The sequence below is a fragment of the Perognathus longimembris genome, chromosome 22 (genome assembly GCF_023159225.1).
Source record: "Perognathus longimembris pacificus isolate PPM17 chromosome 22, ASM2315922v1, whole genome shotgun sequence".
In the NCBI taxonomy this organism is placed as follows: Eukaryota; Metazoa; Chordata; class Mammalia; order Rodentia; family Heteromyidae; genus Perognathus; species Perognathus longimembris.
Genome location: NC_063182.1, coordinates 34,526,243 through 34,540,141, shown reverse-complemented (window position 1 = coordinate 34,540,141; position 13,899 = coordinate 34,526,243). Strand labels below are relative to the sequence as shown.

The 13,899-nt window shown below is 34.6% G+C and overlaps 1 protein-coding gene across 6 annotated transcripts in view; it reads right to left on the bottom strand.

Annotated features, from left to right (window-relative positions):
- Positions 1 to 13,899, bottom strand: part of Fer (FER tyrosine kinase) — a 287,115-nt gene that overhangs the window by 124,057 nt on the left and 149,159 nt on the right. For 5 of the 6 annotated variants that reach the window (XR_007208682.1, XM_048331545.1, XM_048331543.1 and 2 more), the window contains 3 exons: positions 8,787 to 8,843; positions 4,208 to 4,323; positions 1,759 to 1,853 (listed from right to left, as the gene is read on the bottom strand). Coding sequence is in view for 4 of the 6 variants with exons in the window: in XM_048331545.1 (XP_048187502.1) it covers positions 1,759 to 1,853; positions 4,208 to 4,323; positions 8,787 to 8,843 (268 nt within the window). In the remaining 2 variants the exon portion in view is untranslated. Of the gene's footprint in view, positions 1 to 1,758; positions 1,854 to 4,207; positions 4,324 to 8,786; positions 8,844 to 13,899 lie in introns of those variants that run through there. The other variant, XR_007208683.1, reaches the window with a different exon arrangement.

Below are 13,899 nucleotides of genomic sequence, written 5' to 3'. Positions count from 1 at the left end.
CAGGTGGTAGAGTGCTAGCCTTGAGCAAAAGAAACTCAAGGGCAGTGCCCAGGCCCTGAGTGCAAGCCACAGGACTGGCAAAAAAAAAAAAAAAAAAGATACCTCCCTCATAAAAATGCTTTGTTCTAAAGTACACTCAATCTAAAATAGCGAGATTATCAGCACCCAATCTAGTCATGGGATCCCTTTTAGAAATAGTAGCCACTGTTCTTTAACTTGTAACAGAAATATTAAGTCAGAGACATTCAAAACACTTGAAGATTTTTGACAGGCTAGCGGTAGCATTAAAGATGCACAGACCAGGAGAAAAAGAATATAGGTAAAAGCCCCCCAGAGCAGATAGCCAGTAGATAGAAACAGTAAATTCAAAATAATAGCTGCAGGCAAATGGATTCTGCCAACAACTAAATAAGCCTGGTAGTGGATTAGAGCTCCCGACTGTGAAAATTTGTTACACAGAAATGAAAAGCTAAAACACCTACTATAAATCAAAATGTATGTCAATGTGATCCAACAATCCTACCACTAAGTTTTTGTCCTACTTTCAAATGACTTTTACTAAGAGTTCAAAGTTACTGAGACATCTTCTCAAAAGAAAAAAGACAAGGAAACTACTGGTTGGATAAATTATGTGAATTCACAAAATCAAATACTCTATAGTCATTATAAAGGAAAGGTAGAAATATATCGATGACGATAAAACAATAAACCCAACGCAAGTTGCATTAAAGAAGTGATCCTCTCCAAAGAATATCCTCCAACTACATCAAATATCTTCCTGGGAAAACAAAGCAAAAAGCCCAAAGAAACTGTTACTAGAAATCAGCTTAGGGTTATAATTACTTTGTTTTTTTTTTTTTGACTGAGGGCCTGGGTGCTATCCCGGAGCCTCTTTGTGTTCAAGGCAAGTCTAATTATATGGCAACACTGAAAAAACTGAAGTAGTAAGAAAAGTAATAGGATAATACAGCACTCATAGTCCTAAATACTTAAAAAATTCATATAAGCAGTGTTTAATGGACAATCTATATTAAGTATATAGTACATTAAATGTAAAATTATGAATGTTTTTCATTCCTTTGAGTTAAATGAGTAACTGTTAGACATAAAATTCAAAAAGCTAAAGCAAATCTTTTTTAGTTATTAAATATTGAAATTGTGAATATGATTGAACTAAATTGTATCTCTGAATTTTCTACAACTGGAAAATAGACCATGAGAACAAAAACAAAGACTATACCAGTGTAAGGTTGTTTTTTGTTGTTAAAAGTTATCTAAAAGTCATAAAAGCCAGAGAAACTTCTACATGAACAATTCTTTCATGTGTCTACAAATAGAATTTTATATGTCACAAGTAACCCAATATACCATGAGATCATCATAATAATCACAAAGAAGATATGTGAAAATGTACTTGGAAACTGATATATAGTGACTAAATATATAATACAGCAATTTTACTGACATGCCACACTAGGTTACTCCCTTTCTCAACAGCTTTTCACAAGAAAACATTACATAAAATTCAATTCCATATCTGACTCTAATTAATCCGTGCCTAAAATGTCGGCTGACATTTTCTAAAAAAACAGCAAAATATTACCTATAAAAATATTGTGTAAATATACAAGTTCTTTGTTATCAGAAAAATACAAAATCATTGGGAACATTACAAGGAGAAATCAGAGACTAAACACAACCAATGTAATAAAACCTGATGTTAAAAGTGTCATCAAACACACCTTCAAGTCACATTACCTGGGACAAGTTCCATAATGATGTAGACAGGCTGTCTTTGTGTGCAAACTCCTATAAGTTTGACAATATTGGGATGATCATACTGCTTGAGAATTCTGGAGGGAAAAGCATACAAATAGTTTATTATTTGAATAACGAAAATCAAGCATTAGCGGATAAAGGTCTGTGCAAGTAGAATACTCCTTAGTCCTACTTAAATGTAAGTATGACCCAAAACTATGATAAATAGGATGTATATAAACAAGTATTGATGAATATTGACAATATAATGCAAGTATAAATGAATAAAGTATGTTTTGCAATTCTGCATTTGAATTGGGTCCCCTTGCTCAGCTCACTGCCCACAACTTGAGCTGCAGCCCTAAGTTTTGGCTGACTAATTGGAGCTGGAATCTTTTAAACTTCTCTGCCCTGCTTTGAATGCAATCCTCCAGAGCTCCGCCTCTTGAGCAGCGAGGATTGCAGGCATGACTCCTATCTGGATATGCGTCAGTTATTCATTCAATTAACCACTCATTTAAAAGTTGTTACTCATTCTGAATAAAATCCATCCTAAATAAGAATGAAAGATAGACCTTCCTTGAAAGTATTTTGTTTTATATACTTCAAAAATCATCACTCTCTGGTAAATACTACAGATACTACCTTCACTAGATTTCATAGTAAATTCTTTCCTGAGATGATTTTCCAATTTCAAATGATAAAAATATAAAAATTTTGAGCAACATGACAAAAGGTTTAAATATTTTTAAAACAGTTTCAGTATAAGCTTCAGTTGAAGGAATGTACACATCATTTGGATGAAGGTGAAATTTCATCACAGGATATATCAGTAAGGACACACTACACACAGGACTCTAGTAAAAGTATGAGCTAAAAATAGATTAGATACACATTTGCCTTGATTATTTCTAAATTTTCTTATTCCATATAAACTCACTCTATGTGAAAATTACAGTAGTCTTTCTTCCATAGAAAAGTATAAAAATAATTTTGGCCCAAGATAAATTATATTGCTTTGTTGAATGTCAACTCATTTGGGGAAGGTGGGAGAAAAACAAAAAAGGAAAAATAATTCTACAATTCCTTGAAGCTTGAAAATTCTAAGATGAAATTTCAATGACTGTCATATTTTTAGTTATGAAGCTGAATAAAACTGCACAGAATAGCCAGCATGAACATAGGTCAGTCTATTAAAGACAGTCAGAGGTTTGCATGAAAAAAATTAATATTTAACATAAACCTCCATAATTTCACTTTAATAGAAACTGAAGTCTATTTTGAAAAAGGTACAAATTAAGAAATTTAAATACTTTTGTAATTTTAGCACAACCTTTTATCGTAAGAATACCCAAGAATTGATTCTAATCAATTCACAGCTTTTAATTTGTCAGATTTTAATTTCCAATAGTATACATTTAAAAAATTGTATAACAATTCTATGGATGCTTAATAAATGTACTTAATTTGATCCATTCCTACAGCATTCATTGCTAAATGAATAGAGAAGTTGACACCAAAATGATCCATGCAATGGGATTTATTATCCTGTGCCATTTCCTCTATGCTCCCATGGCATTTTTTTATATCACAAAATTTATAGATTTGCATTTCCTCATTGTTCAACCATCTACCCATCGCCAATCATTCTATTCATCTCCGTTGTGTGTGCAATTTATCATCTTCCGATTTAAGTATTTTCAATATAGGACATCAAGGTAGATCATTAAATTTTTACTAAAATTAAAAACAACTGGGCTGGGGATATGGCCTAGTGGCAAGAGTGCCTGCCTCATATACATGAAGCCCTGGGTTCGATTCCCCAACACCACATATACAGAAAATGGCCAGAAGTGGCGCTGTGGTTCAAGCTGCAGAGTGCTAGCCTTGAGCAAAAAGAAGCCAGGGACAGTGCTCAGGCCCTGAGTCCAAGCCCCAGGGCTGGCCAAAAAAAAAAAAAAACCAAAAAACTTATAAGATGAATAAGAAAAGAAAAAGAATGTACGTTTGAACAATATTCTGTACTCATAGCTAAAGAAATGTATGATTCTCAGAGCTAATAGGCAGAAAAAGAAAAGTCAGAATATCCAAGGAGTATAATCATATACCTAAATGAAAAAAAATATGTTATATGTATGACTTTAAAGAAAACCACAGATTGCATAAATGTATATGCATGCTTAATAAAAGCAAAAAGAGATAAGGATTTAGAGAATACTTATGTTTTAACACTTAGTTCCTACTAGTATACCTCAAACCCAGAAATTTTCTCACATTGTAAAAGTGTTTATTTATGAGCTCCTGACAGTGTTTACTTTCAATTTCAACAAATCATAATTTAAAATGTTTTCAAACTTACATTTTTATGTAACAAGTGCCTCATAGTGAATAACAAACATGTTATAATGAATTATTAGGTGCATATTTTGTATTATTTTGGAAAACTCACTTGGCTTCTTGCAAAAATTTTATTTTCAGTTCCTGAGGAAGATCTTCCTTACATGTTTTAACAGCAACAGAAGTTTTATCCTTTAACGTACCCCTATATACTTCACCAAAATTTCCCTGAAAATACAAACACATTCATTGTTCAGTCTGTATAAGCACAGTATGTAAGTCTGTCAAAAACAAGGAAAACAGGTAATAAAACATTCTGAGTGGATAAGCTAGCTTTATTCAGAACTTTGGAAATAAGACAGGTGATTCTGTTCTTACAAACTCTTCAACTTTGAATATGTGCATGTTCACACATATGGAGGACTGAGGATAAAGAAAAATTGAAAAGCAAATGGTGAGAAGGTTGAAATAATAAAAGAGACCCAAATAGGTGTTCTCAAGGCAGGTGATTCCTTCCACTTAGTTTATTTCCTAAATACATTTTATTAGATTAAAAAAATTTAAGTTAAAGCAAAGTTTCTGGGGAGAAACTAAAATTGGCATCCATGTCAGACGAGTATGTGGACAAGAAGTGAGGACAGACAGAGCAACTGAGGCATAAAGGGGGTGGTTAAGTTTATAGCCACTACCATAGCTTGGCCATCTCTGAACAGTATTAAGGAGAAGGGGCACTAACTCAAATGCTAGTGTCACCAAGGATAACTGATTTATTTGCCTACCATCTATTTTGATGTAACATCTTGAATTTTCAGCCTATTTAAGAAATTCTGAAGTAAATTTACTTTCTTTTATAATTAATATAGACAAAACAGTACAATAAAGATCTTAAAGCTAATCCACTAGCACAACTATTTTTGAATATAATTTTAGATATTTCTATGCATATATGTGCATTTTATATAGCCATAATCACAATAAGCAAACAATACAATAAATGTCAAGGCTACTGTTGAGCAAGAAGCGACTTAAGTCAGTCTGTTGGATATCGAATTTTAGAATGTTGAGACAATATAACTCAGTTTCTAAAATCTACCTATTTTAAATGTTTTACATTATTATTTGCGATAATGGGGTTTGAACTCAAGGCCTAGAGCTTGTAAGGCCAGATACTCTACCACTCTACCTCTAGCACCAGAAATGTTTTTATTAATAATTTTGATTATCATTAAAATAATAAAAAATAAATAACAGAAATCCTATATTCATGTGTACTATTTCATGTAATATTCAATTCTTAGATTGTTATTTTAAACACATACTTTGAACTCTCAACATAGTAAATGCTTATAACTAGAACCAGAAAAATTTGAATTTAATCTCTTTTCTCACAATTATCAACTACTTTACTATTTCAGAAACTGTATCTGAGAATAATTATTGGTCTATAGAACTACTGCTTAACCTTTTACCTCAGTGATTCTTAAACACAATTCATTTTGTCTAAAACTTAACTTACTCATCAAAAGATTCTTTCTGAATATATTGCTTTCTCGGTTATTGCAACTACGATTCTTGACCAAATATGCCAAGTACATGTCTAAAATATCAGCCACTCAGGAAACTGAGGCAGGAGGATTTTAAGTTAAAGGCAAGCCTAGCCTATATAGCAATACTATTGAAAATAAAAAGATCCTACCTTTTTCCATGTAAGCATTTAGTTCCCCCCTCAATACTTCAGTCTTTTCCTATCGCATCTCAGAAACACTACGCTAATTCAGAATTTCAATTTCCTCTGTCACAACTTTTCTCACCTTTACTTGGTCAACATTCAAGTCCATCTACAACAGCATTGCCAGAATGATCTTTGCTTAAAAAAAAACACCTTTGATTATACTACTACTTTTGCTCAATATCCAGCCTCTCATTACTCTTATTTCTTAGCTTTTATTTGGTAATCACAAAACATGAGTCATTGTTTTCTACATCTTTTTCCTCTATGGAAAACATCCACCTGCAATCAGAGGAGAGGTGACCTAATCTCTACTTTTATTTGTTATGCTCCCTCCTTCATGAGGACTTTCTTCCAAGAACTACTCTACCACTTCTCAACACTCCTCACCCTGTTGTTCCTTCATCTATTTCTAGTGCTTTCTGCTTTATAGAACAAGTCTTGGCCTATGTGGGGTGTCTGGAAACTTTAAACATTTAATTGACAACCATTACCCAGGAGTCTTCAATTTTACCAATGGCATTCAAGGAGGTAATCTCCAAACTAACTAAAGGTTATGCTTTCCCAGACCATCTATTTTCAGTCCAAAGAGGTTAGGATAAAGCCTAGGACATGCAACATTCCCAGCACTCAAAAGGCATGGCTTTATCATGGCCAAAGGCCCTCAGTCCTTGAGGACAACCTCGCCAAGCTGCTTGCCATCACAAGATCTTGGTCCTAGGGTTACTCTTCATCTCCCCTCCTCTGTGCTCACCCAATTCTGTACACTTGTCTTCAAATGTCCTTTCCCTTTCAAACTTCCACTGTACCTTCCAGAATTCACATTCCATCAACACTGTACCTTGAAGTTCGCTGATTCCCTCTAGGGCCAATTTTATCCAATACTATGCTGACTCTTACTGGAGAACACCCAAATGATGATAAAAGCTTTCCTTTGTCCTCTAAACTTGAGTGGTTTTGCTCCTCTTTTAATCCTACCACTACCCTGGAGGTGGGATAGTTAAAAACAAACAAACAAACAAACAAAACTACTTATCATTGGCTTTGGACAATTCTCCCTCCTGCATTCCTAAAATCTCCTAGAACGCTTGCCACTCAGTTCTATCTCTCACTATCACTGTGGCTGCCACCTATTGAATATGAACCTACTAACCTACTTTCCCTCCTTCATTGACAACTTGTTTGTATGTCACTCTATACAGTATTGCCCCTGTGTGAATTCTGCTAGTTTCAATAGACATAGGCCCTATCACGTTTTTAAAGTTCAGTTCCATGAACGTATCTCCTCTACTGGTATTGTAATAAATCTATTTGCTAGAGTCATACCTCAAACTTCGGTATTATCTATAGTTCAACTTTTGGATAAAATCTGCTTGAATGATCCCATCTTCTGTGTACCTTCTACCTTTCTTACATCATTTAACAGATAACTCCAAAAAATTTGACTCTATAGGAATGCTCAATCTTTTTATCACTTTAATTACTATGCAATCTCAAACAGTATAGTGGCATTATTTATTCAGAAAGGGAAAATATTAAATCACAAATCATACTCCAGTATTAAAAATATTACATGAACTTAAGCTCCATTTCAGTATTTTCTTAAAATGATTAAATTTATTGAGAAAGTATTTATTCTTTGAAATATCCATTTTAAGGGGAACATTGTTTCTGATAAGTTATATTTTAGAGTAAATTAAACATAATTACGAAATATTTTTCTTTAATTAAAGATATTTTTCCTGAGTATTGAAACAATGTGTTCTTTTAAACACGTTCTATTTTAGTAAGTGATTTAGCTTCATGATTAAACATTTGATTGTATTTTTATGAATATTTATTTCTTTGGGTTACTTTTTCCCTTCTGTTCTGAGGTTCTTTTCTTCCTTCTGTGCTAGGGATTGAATCTAGAGGCTTTTGCATGCAAGAAAAGTGCTCTAACATTTCAGCCCTGCCTCCAGTCCTCTTGGTTCTGAGGCAGAATCTCCTTAATGTTTTCCTGGCTGGTCTCTCAACATTCACCTGTCTGCCTCTTGAGTATCCAGGATTACAGGTGTGTGCCACTATGAATGCTGCTTTGTAATAAGTTTTCAATAAATCACAGCTATTGGGTTACCTAATAACAGGAAAGAGAAATAATATTTCCTTAAGACTTAGAGGACAGTAGCACAGAATAAATTACAAAGATACCGGCTACTACTTTCAGCTTGAGGCTCTTTAGCACTGAGAAACTGAGTAAATACATCACCGTATACCATGAAATTAAAAGTTTCATGAACAAATGCCCCTAAGTCATTAAGAAATTAATATTTATCCACTGAAATTCAATTGTAAATAAAATTATACATTTAAACAGTTTAAGTATCAAATGTCTAACTTTATTGGTAGACATTATGTTTGAACTGGAAACACTTTCAACTAGGTTAGAAGGAAAGGCAATAATACTGTTCTGCCCTCTCTGACCACTACTACAGCTAATTACAATTTAAAAAGGGATATTCATGTTGAAACCTGTCCTGTCAAAATTATTTTTACAATGAAATAACAAGCCCAATGGCTTTATAAACAATTGTGAAACCCTAAGGAGTAATAGTCCACTTTTTCTGGAGTATTACATAACCAGTGGGAGCGACGGGGAAGACTACTGGGGTTTATTTAAACTGCGATTACCTGTTAAGTTGTTTTCAAATCACACCTTATTAGTTTTGGTTTTATTACATGGTATTAAAATTATTATAACCTTCAAGAAAACGTATACTATTTTTAAAAGAATCACTTTTAAGCCTAAGATGTTCATGCATCTATTTCAGTGAGTATCTTAATACTTATAAAGCATTGTCTTCTTTTAGATTAGTGCTGAAGAACCTTGCTGTGTGTGTGAATTTTTAAAAAGTTTCAAAGGAACAAAAAATGAAGAATTCCCAGAAAATGTAAAGACTTCATGATTTAGCTCAGTACATACCTTGCCCAGTAGCTCTCCCAAAGTGACATCTTCATGATTGAGAATCCATTTCTTATCCTGTGGCAGAAGAGACAAAACAAAACAAAAACATGGCTTAGCCCAGATAAGAATAAATTTCAAGTAAGAAAATTCATCTGACACACTAAAGGGATATTTCATTGCATTCAATCAACAGTACACTAAGAAGTTATAACTTCAAGATTCTATAAAACCAATTTCAGAAATGTTACTACATTATGCCCAAGTTCTATCAGAAATCTCAGCTTTCAAAATGATAGTATTGCTTTAACTAGAACACAGCATATATTTTCCACTAACCATAAAGCACTGGCTATGCTATTACTTGTCCTTAAAATTCTGTCATAAGTACACGAATGAGTTTCATTTGCAAGGCATAATTTTCAATTTTTGTGTGATCTTAAAACAATTTTTCTACATTTTACCAAGCGCTAACGTTTCTACATATAAGCTGGCTGTGAGTTAGTTTTCTACCATACTGCATGATTTCTCATATCTTTCCAAAGTTATTTCCTGTGCTATAATAAAGTAACAAACATCAATTATATTGTCACTAGATGGATCACACCAGCGATGAAAATATACCATTACAAAGCAGTATCCCACTGTTATAAAACAGCATCCCGCAATCTAATCAAGAATTGATTACAATTTTTTATATATATTTTTTATTATCAAACTGATGTACAGAGAGGTTACAGTTTCATACGTTAGGCATTGGATACATTTTTTGTACTGTTTGTTACCTTGTCCCTCATTCCTCCTCCCCTGTCTCCCTTTCTCTCCCCCGCCCCCGCCCCAATGAGTTGTTCAGTTCATTTTCACCAAACAGTTTGTAAGTATTGCTTTTGTAGTTGTTTGTCTTTTTGTACCCTTTGTCTCTCGATTTTGGTAAGGAATTGATTACAATTTAAGGGAATATTTTAGCATATAAAATCACAGCTATTAACTTTCTGGTGTTGTTTTATGTGGTTTAATATTTTTAAGGAGGAATTTACGTATCAAGAAGAATTAGAAATGGGACGAGAAAGGAATATGACTGGGAAAAAAAGCAAAGGGCTGAAAAGAAGGAATACAACTCAAAAAATGGGGGGTAGGAATAAAGAGAAGGCAGAGTGACTGGAGTAGAATATTTTATTCATGATGCTTGTGTGTTAGAATGTAGTTTCTCACCATTACAAAAATATTTTAGATCAAAATTATGACCTACAATATGAATTATAACAATGTTTCTATATATACATATGTATGTGTATATGTATATATATACACAGATATCAGCGATTATGTATGTGATACAGCAGTTACATAAGAAATTTGGAATTTCAGATTCAAATGTGGTTTCCTTAGCAATGACATCACATATATCCCTGTAGTTTGCAGATTCAACAGCATCCCCAGGAAATTCCTGCATAAATCAAACAAGAATGTCTGCGTTCCCAATTCCTACTGTTTTTGGCATAAATCCTAAGGTTAAATAAGCTCAGCCATAATAATCACTGTTTAATGAGTCTTTCCAGTGAACTAGTGATAGGCTCTTGCTGGAAGGGCTTTAAGGCTGGAAGACAGGGTCAGTGTTTTAACCTATGGCTAACTCCAATATTTATGTCCTATCTAACCATTTTTGTAACTTGTGCTAATGTATTTAAGGCAATGCATATAACTCCTTCACATTCAAAGAGAATAATCAATTGGCTGAAACAAATTCAAGTTTCAAACTGTAGTCCTAAAATATTTTACTACTACCACTGTTCATTTTCTTTGTTTCAAATGATTTTGCTATGTAAATTAGACTAATCTTATTTTACTAGGTTTACTAGAATATAATCTTTTTTTTTTTTTTTTTTGCCAGTGCTGGGGCTTGGACTCAGGGCCTGAGCACTGTCCCTGGCTTTTTCTTGCTCAAGGCTAGCACTCTGCCACTTGAGCCACAGCGCCACTTCTGGCCGTTTTCTGTATATTGTGGTGCTGGGGAATTGAACCCAGGGCCTCATGTATACGAGGCAAGCACTCTTGCCACTAGGCCATATCCCTAGCCCTAGAATATAATCTTACAGCCTTAACGCTTTGCACATTCAGTTCATGTAAAATAAAATTACAGTAAAACTTTCAAGTTGTGATCAAATAAAATATCTTTCAAATAAATATCTTTCAAATCAATTTTGTATAGCCTATATATAATCAATAACTTTAAAAACTCATCCTTTAGTTTCAATACTTTCATTTTACTAGATATATGCAATAGTCTCTTTTCAAAATAGTAACTCTGTTAGTTTTTTACTAAAATACAAGCAAAAGAATTTAACACAACATATCACCAAAACTAAGCCATTATGAAAACATGTTCTAATAAATGCTATTAGTTTGCACATTGATGGTGTTATTAGTAGAGATGAGCTATAAAATAACTAGATATAAAACTTAATTGCAACTTCCAAAGGTGAAAAGCCTAAACCTTAGACTTCATTTTGCCTCATGAAAGTAGTGAACAGCATAGCAAATATATGGAATGTCCTCTGCAGCTGGCAACAGGCCAACCGCACTCCTCAGGCTCAAGGACTAACCATGCTTCTCGGTGGACGGCCACAGGGTGCAGATGGCCATGATTTATTATGCCAATCAATCACTGTCAAGTCTCTTTGGGATGCTGGACATTTCTCCCTGCAGTTATCCTCTTAAAGAACCTTACATGGTAGAAGAACATATTTGAAATGAACAGTTCAAGCAAATTAATCCAAGTAATGAAGCATGTGGTTTAGATTTATTTACACATCCATCTGATTCGCATACATTTTCCAGGACAAAAGCAAACTTTCTGCACATACTGCTAACACTGAAAACCACCTTATTTTGGTCCTATGTATCCTTCCAATACTGTTAAGAAAGTGAAGTTTTTCATGCAACATTTTCATTTTGCCTTCTGCTTTTTTCTGTGCTGGTCCTGGGGCTGAACTCAGGGTGTGGGCAGCACTGTCCCTGAGATTTTTTGTTGTTGTTGTTCAAGGCAAGTGCGCTGCCACTTGAGCCACAGCTCTACTTCTAGTTTTTTGGTGAATAATTGGAGATGAGTCTCACCCATTTTCCGGAATAGGCGACTTCCAAATCCTATCTTCAGATCTCAAGCTTCTGAATAACTAGGATTACAGACATGGGCCTGGTGCCTACCCTAACATTTTCATTTTAAATTATTGTTTTGCATAATATTTCTGCCTTGAATATGGGAAAAAATGCTGATACAATAACACAACCCTTGTCCGAGCAGAGCCATTGTACTCTAAGTCCAACTTAAACCTTTGGTTACCCAAGTGCTGGTCAAACGTGTGGAACAATCATCTAAAATGGGGAGTGCGGGTTGAAGTGAGGCGATAAGTGGGAGGAAGTGGGAGGAAACGCGAGAGGAGGGAGGAGGAGGGAGGAGGAGGGAGGGGGAGGGAGGGGGAGGGAGGAGGAGGGAGGGGGAGGGAGGAGGAGGGAGGGGGAGGGAGGAGGAGGGAGGAGGAGGGACAGAGAGGAAGGGGGAAACGAAGAGGAAAGAGGGGGTGAGAGAATTGAGCAACATGACACGTAGACAAAATAATCTCAACAGCAAAGATTTAGCACCCAAAACCTAAGAAATCCTGAACATATTCACAATTTGGAGTTTTGAAGCTTTCCTTCTGAAGGCATAAGGATTATGCATTGGCATAATCATTGCAAGCATTAATAAAACGTAACATATAATGTAAAATGATTGTCAGAGACTGTAATTTTTCTACTCCGCATATTGAGAAATAATTGCTATCTCCACTTCTTTTATACACAAGTTTTTAGTCAGCTTGCTTCACTACTTGCTTAGCCTACTTAACACATTTGTTCTACTTAAAATCCTGGCCAAAGCATACTTTCAGAATCCAAGTATTATTCCACATTTGAACATCTTTCATATAAAAGTTATAAGGATTGCTAAAGAAGGAAAAAAATCCTTATTGACAAGTATGTAATCTAATGATCTAGAATTCATTCCAGAAGATGGTAGTAAATGAATACTTATTTAATACTTGTTTAAATGTTCATTGACTTAATTCTAAACAATCTCAAAATACTTTGAAAATGGTTCTCACTCAAGGATGACATATTACCACTTTCATAAAAATCTGTTACAATAGCAAGCTTCATAAAATAGTTCTCATATGTGTATAATTTATTTTTATTTATCTTCATAGAATTTTTTGGTGCCAGTCCTGGGTTTGAACTCGGCCTGAGTGCTATCCCTGAGCTTCTTTTGCTCAAGGGTTGCACTCTACCACTTGGGCCATGGCTCCATTTCAGGCATTTGCAGTGGTTAATTGGACATAAGAATTACATGGACTTTCCTGCCTGGGCTGGCAGATCTCAGCCTCCTGAATTGCTATGAGTACAGGTGTTAGTTAGCAGTAGCTCACTAGTTGTTTTTATTTTTAAATAATGACTATCCAGTTTTCCTACTTAGCACATAACAGGCCACAGGCTGACTTTCTGTTTGTAGCCTAATTTTTAGCTCATTTTCATTCAGCTCAAATTTAGAATGTCATTGTTAACTAAAACCCTTACAAGCCAACAGTTTCACACTATAAAGGAAGAAATGCAGCAGATTACATGAAAAAAATGCTGACACAGATCCTTTCTGGATTCCAACAAATGACTAAAAATAGTTAGGTAGTAAAATATACTGGCTCATCTTAGTACATAAAGTCCTAAGAGAAACATCTCATTATTCACCCATAAATGCTATGTCACAGACTTAGCCCTTTAGCTACTGAATTTAACAGCGTGGAAGAATCAAGAGTTCATTAAAGTAACAGCAAGTATAGCTCCTGCTCTCAGTCTACTACTCAACAAGGAGAAAGAAAAAAGGACTACACAATTCCTACATCCCTAGAGAGCACAAGGTATTTTTTTTTCCTGCCAGCATTTACATCAATGCCCCGTTCTAACCCGCTGCCCACTCGCATACTCTAGTCACGGAGAAGACAGGGCCTGGTGGTCAGGTGGGTTTTGTTTCCTCCCCAATGGCTACTAGGATAGAAACCTGCTTGCTGAATTAGGTTGTTAGGAATCTGATTTAAGGAATCTCATC